The sequence below is a fragment of the Stegastes partitus genome, unplaced genomic scaffold, assembly GCF_000690725.1.
Source record: "Stegastes partitus isolate 25-593 unplaced genomic scaffold, Stegastes_partitus-1.0.2 Scaffold117, whole genome shotgun sequence".
NCBI classification, from domain to species: Eukaryota; Metazoa; Chordata; class Actinopteri; family Pomacentridae; genus Stegastes; species Stegastes partitus.
Window position 1 is genome coordinate 755,491 of NW_007577848.1, and position 6,103 is coordinate 761,593.

Sequence of the window (6,103 nt, forward strand, 5' to 3'; positions counted from 1 at the left end):
ACCTTCTTGCTGCGAGGCAACAGTGCTAACCACTGCTTCACCTTGCAGCAAATACAGTTACATGTAAATGTTGAATAAAAAGTACAGTATTTGCTTCGAAATCGTGGTGGAGTAGAAGTAGGACGTAGCAGAAAATAGTAATACTGAAGTACAAGCACCCCAAAAGTAGTACTTGCGTAATGCAAAATGTACTTTTTACTTTCCACAACTATCTGCCTATTCATATAAATCGCAGACCATGTGTCAGCTCTACAGTGATGATGATGATGACAGCCCCTTCATGATCTAAGTGAATGCTTTATTACATGTTGTTCAGTCACTGTTATCTTTCTGTGTTTCATAGGGGTGGAAAACTACATGTTGGCAGGTTTGGTTCGGTTTCACTCCACCTGTGGGGTCCACAGTGGTCCACCATATTGGATAGGAACACTGCTAAGTGTTCAGCAGTATTTGGTTAATCAGTCAGTAGCTGTAACATTCAGTCAATATAATTCATATAACAAATTAAAGGCACAGAGTTATCAGCCACTGTTCTCCCTCCACAATCTCTAAAGTCACCTTGAGGAATAAGCAGCTTTGAGGATCGGTAAAAAAACTCATCACAGTCCACAGTGTGATTTTCGCTGAAGAGAATTTAGATGGAACAATATAAGAATGTTTTAAGTGCAGCACTCACTGAAAGAAATACCAAAAAACTAATATTTTAATTTCAAGGAATTATTGAGAACATTTTAAGCATATTTGAAAAGATCTAGTAGGACAAATCCTATTTTTCTCTGAGGCATTTTACCTCAGAAACACAAAGGAGTTCATAAGAAACTCAGAGACAGAAATGTAACAGCTATAATAGTTATGCGTCACTTCTCAGCTGCTCTCTGTATCTATCAGCAGAGGGCTATAGCTGTGTGCATGAGTTACTAATTGCATCTTTTCCATTTTCCTGCATGTTGATCAGGATGGTCAGTCGAGGACCATCAGGCAGTTTCAGTTCACCGACTGGCCCGAACAAGGAGTGCCAAAAACCGGGGAGGGATTCATCGACTTCATCGGCCAAGTTCATAAAACTAAAGAGCAGTTTGGACAAGACGGACCAATCACTGTGCACTGCAGGTAACTGTGAGTGTGTTGGTGTGTGAGAGAGAGTCAATGTCATGTGATTGTTTTCCTCTTCTTACCATAGTCCTCGTGTAAAAGTTGTCTAGAAAGAGGAGTTGCTGTAAGTACACACTGAGGCTTGTTTCGCAAAGTGAGAGTGGTGGGCTATCCAGTCATCTTTGTGCTGAACTCTTTCTCAAAGCTGGCTCACTTTTAGCTGTAGATGCTCACCATGGTAAGCAAACACTGAAGTATGTTCAGGAGAAGTCTCTGACTTTGTAGAGAGACCTGAAGATTGAAGTTTAGACTCTTTCATCCAATCTGCTTTGCATCAACTGTACCTTTCTTACAAAAAACAAAGCACTGTAATATATGAATGTATGTATTGATTATGGTTGGTTGTAGCAGATATACATCAGTTTGAGAAATTACTTTGTTGCTATACAGGTGTTTTGAAAAGGTCAGGTGGATTGAAGTAAATCGTTGTTTAAAGATGGAGTTTAAAGAAGTGTTTGTATATATTTCACGTATTCACATACCTTATTATAAGATGCAATCCAATAGAACATCACCATAACCCGCAGCACCTCTCGGACACAGGGTTTCAGCCAGGCTGAATTTAATATTAGACTGTTGTATCTGATTATAGTTCCAACTACATTGGTTTCTGTTTCACAGTTTATTTCCTTATTTTCTGCTCTAATGTTTTGAGGTTGCAGACACCTCTCTCACAAAGCACCGCTCTTCTCTTGGCAGTGGGTTTCCAGGAATCTACGTGAAATGATTCTGTGCCTCCTATGTATTTAGTAACAAAGCAAATCAGTATGTGACATAACAGGCAAACACACTCACAGTGGAGTTAGCGTGTCAGCATCCTTTGGAGGTTTTCTGAAGTTATGATTTTAACCTGACACAGATTTACAGAACACAAGCAGCTGTGAGTGGCAGCTGTTTATATTTTACATTATAAAAATCTAATAATGTGTGTGTCCTTCAGTGCTGGTGTTGGGCGGACTGGTGTGTTCATCACCCTGAGCATCGTCCTGGAGAGGATGAGGTACGAGGGAGTGGTCGACCTCTTCCAGACTGTCAAGACTCTCCGAACTCAGCGGCCTGCCATGGTGCAGACAGAGGTACTAGTTTGTTTTAGGTGTGAGGACAGGTTGACTTTAGCACAGCTTCGATCCTGACTTACAGCTGATTTGAATCTGATTTTTTTGTCTCCAGGACCAGTACCAACTGTGCTACCGGGCTGCTCTGGAGTACCTGGGAAGCTTTGACCACTATGCAACATAACCCCACCCAGAAAGACACCCTCAGCAGAGTTCGGTGTCTCCTCTGAGCCATATCCACTCAGCTCCATCAGTCCCTGCGGCCTGATGAGGAGGCTACGAGGAGGACTGATGAGGACAGCAGGAATCAGAGGAGATGAGAGGGAAGAGGAGAGACCTCCTCCTGGACTGGTGCCATGATTCTGCCACAGACCCCCCCAACACCAAAACCTCCCAACCCTAACAGACTCGTACTGTAGTCACGCCTCATTCTGATTCCCGTCACTCCCACTTTCTGCCTCCTCTTAACAGCAAAAACAGTTTTTTCTGCTCTTTTCATTTATACTCATCATGTTGTTCTGCATATTTACAAATTATTTTGTGATCACTTACACTGGTTATATATGTCTTAATGGGCCTTTTCTTAATTTGCTTATCTTTTTATTATTTTTATTAGCACACAGGACATGTGTTTTCAACATGCTCCAAGTTATTAATCCTGGAGATCGTATACTCACAGCTGCTAATGATTTTGTTTTGTACCATAGATATGATATTCTAATGTTATCGTTGGTCTTATTTAGAGGGAAACGTGGGTTTTGACTTTCTGTCTTGACATCCAACAGAACAATGATATTTACCAAACAGATCCAATAAGCAGATACGGTTCGTGAGCTACATGGCTATAAATGTGCAAAGACTATTCACATCTGAATAACTGCTAGCATGTACAGAGTTTCTTGTCATTAACTGTTGACTAATTTCAAGACTTTCAACAAAAGAAAAATGAAGCTGTTGGAATGGTATGGGTGTACTCTTAATGTGGACTCAGGTAGACGAAACACACACAGCCTCTTCGTGAGATTTTTTTGTGAAATAACGTCAAATGCGGATCTCATGCTCCGTGTATGAATAAAGAAAAGACAACACGGAAGAACTTCAATCTCTTCCCCCCAATTTATGACAGCTGTTTTCTATCCAGAACATCATTCCAATACTCAACCTTCACCGTGAGAGATTAATCCACCTTTATATTATGTGATTGTTCCTGCTGTCAGAAAATCCCATGACAAGACCAACAGCAAACATTATTTTGTACTCTGTGGCTCTCACAACCAGGACCACTGGTTTCTACTGAAAATATACATAGTTAAAAATGGCAGGATTTATTTTCAATTCTAAAGATTATTCAATAATTTGTGCATTTTTGCAGGAGAATTTTTTGGTGTTGGACACCTTTGCTGAATCCTGGACATAGCACCGCCCAAAAGGAGTGTGATTGATTTGAAAAACATAAAAAAGCCAGAACAGTTTTTCCCCATTATAGCAGAATGATAACAAGATGTAGTCAAACCATTCTACAGTAAGATACGTAGAGCTGTGGAGACATTTGGGGAAGCAGAATAATGTACTTGGAGTTAAAGCAAAATAAACCAGCATTTTTCCTGCATTAAAGAATTGTTGGCCACCTCCAAAGAGGTTTTACTCAGAAAAAATGACAAGAATTGAAAATAAAGAAAATAAAAACAACTGTTTTGTTAATAGGCGTTATTGACATGATAAAAAAAAAAATGTCAGAAATAACAAGAAGTGACCCAAATATCTATCAAATAAGGTTACACACAGTGCTGTACGCAGTTATCAGTACTTGTTCAATCGGTTTTTTGTTGATTTGGGTCTTCACGTGGGATTTTTTGACATAGAAAAAAAAAAAGTTGATGTTTTTAAACAGTTCGAGTCTGAATTTTACAGCATTAACAGTGTACGACGTAAGGGGTCACTATTAGACCATTTGAAAACTCACAAAGTGTGAAATCCCAGTTCAACAAGGATGGGATGCAATGGATCCCCATTTCAGATATATTGCAATTATTCGATTACTGTGTTGCAGATGGACAGACTTGTAACTCAGAGCAACATCACTGTTCACTGGTGGATCTCTGTGGTTTTCACTGGATGACAGAGTGAGGTGGGTTTCGGATGAAGTGGATTCATTTCACATAGTCGTGCTGTAGGGGTCCTTTCTGTTGTACAAATGATCTGTTTTCTATTTGTTAATAAAAAGCAGAGAAAATGTCTTGAAAACCTTGATGTTAATAAAGTTGAAAAATTGGGTTTTTAATATAAAAGCAGTGATTTCTTTAACTTTGTAGCTCTGTGACTGATGGTAAAAATAATGGACATTGTGTCCATTCCCCCACTTTCACTTCGCTCTCTTCTGTTGCCTGTTAAGACTTGTTTCACATTATTAGGGAAACTTTTTCAAGAGAACACTTATCAAAGCAAATTCAGAGTCTCAGCAGATTCCATTTATGATGAATTTTATTCGTCTTTCATTATGTTTTTAGATCCTTTGTTTAAATAGCTCCTCCAATGAAAATACAGATTCTGTTACCTTGTTAATATGTTGGTGGTTTTATATGCTGGAAGACACATCATGAGTGAAATAAGCAGTCAACACCATGGCTTAGCATTTCCACCCTGGTACAACTGATGTCAGCTGCAAAAACACAAATTCAGACTTCCAGGATTCATATGTAACAAACCTAAAGAACTCATCTTTTCAGCATGTCAGGTGGGACTTTCTGTATCACTATTCTTCACCAGAATCGATCTTTGGTTTGGACATGCATGGCTGAATTATAAGTGTATTTCAACTTTTCGTTGCAGAGGAGAGGCGAGGACTTCACAGCAGTTGAATCTGGGCTATTTTAAGGATGAGTCTTTAGGGGTTTAATCATTAACAGGAGATGCGCTGACACTTTATATCCAAAAGGATCGAAGGTTGACATCATAATGCTCTGTAAAAACACTTTTTTGGCTGTTATTCAATACCATAGCACAGGAACACAAGGACAGATTGGTGTAAACTGCAACTTAACTTGTTGGCAGAGGCCTACAACTGTAATAGTAGTTCTAGTCAACAAAATATATTTTAGGTAAAAGTACTTATTAGTGATGTATTCACATCTAAGAAGCATTTTAGTTTTAAAATTGGCTGAGGTGATCGTATTTTGTTCTTAAAATCTTAATCTGCAAAATGCCTGGTGAAAAGCAGACAGATAAATCTATATCTGAAAAGTTGGAGGGGACCACATTATTCCAGGTGGACAAACAGGCAGCTAGCCCTGGGCAGCATCTGTGGCTTCACCATCATCACACCATCGTGTGGGTCTTTGTGTCCCTGAAGACCTACCAGGAACTGAAGAGGTTCACCATGTTCAACATGATAGCGGTGCGCATGGAGGCAGTGGCCTCTTGAGGAGACAACGAGAGTCAACGTTTAGTGTCTAGCCTATCCCAGATGTGCATTCCACAAAACTTACTCATTAAATGCTCCTGAAGAAACGCTCTCTCATCTTGCCTGTACTACTGTGTATGTACAGCAAAATGACAATAAACTTGATTTGATTTGAAATGCAAAGCAGCCTAAAGTGAAAATCAGAAAAAGATTGATGTCTCAGAGCTGTTGTCAAAAAAAGTTATTAAACAGACGCAGAAGGTTTTGCAGTTTGTGCTTTTAGGACTCTTTAACCCCATAAACTTTGCTAGGACATCCGCAAGTTGGTCCTCTCTACCTTTCTCTCCTACCTATATCATTTTATTTTAATAAACATAAAAAAATATGCTTGTTGTCAGAAGAAGATAGAGCCTGAGTTTAAGAAAATATCAATCATTGAAATGTTCTTTTTTTCAATTTAGTTTGTGCCACAAATGCCAAAAAACATCCAACAGTA

The 6,103-nt window shown here is 39.2% G+C and overlaps 1 protein-coding gene across 10 annotated transcripts in view; it reads left to right on the forward strand.

Annotated features, from left to right (window-relative positions):
• Positions 1–4,495, forward strand: part of ptprfa (protein tyrosine phosphatase receptor type Fa) — a 349,532-nt gene extending 345,037 nt beyond the window's left edge. For all 10 annotated transcript variants that reach the window (XM_008278153.1, XM_008278154.1, XM_008278155.1 and 7 more), the window contains 3 exons: positions 956–1,110; positions 2,093–2,228; positions 2,323–4,495. In XM_008278153.1, the coding sequence (XP_008276375.1) occupies positions 956–1,110; positions 2,093–2,228; positions 2,323–2,391 (360 nt within the window). In that variant the 3' untranslated portion in view covers positions 2,392–4,495. The remainder of the gene's footprint in view (positions 1–955; positions 1,111–2,092; positions 2,229–2,322) is intronic.
• Positions 4,496–6,103: the final 1,608 nt, after the last annotated feature.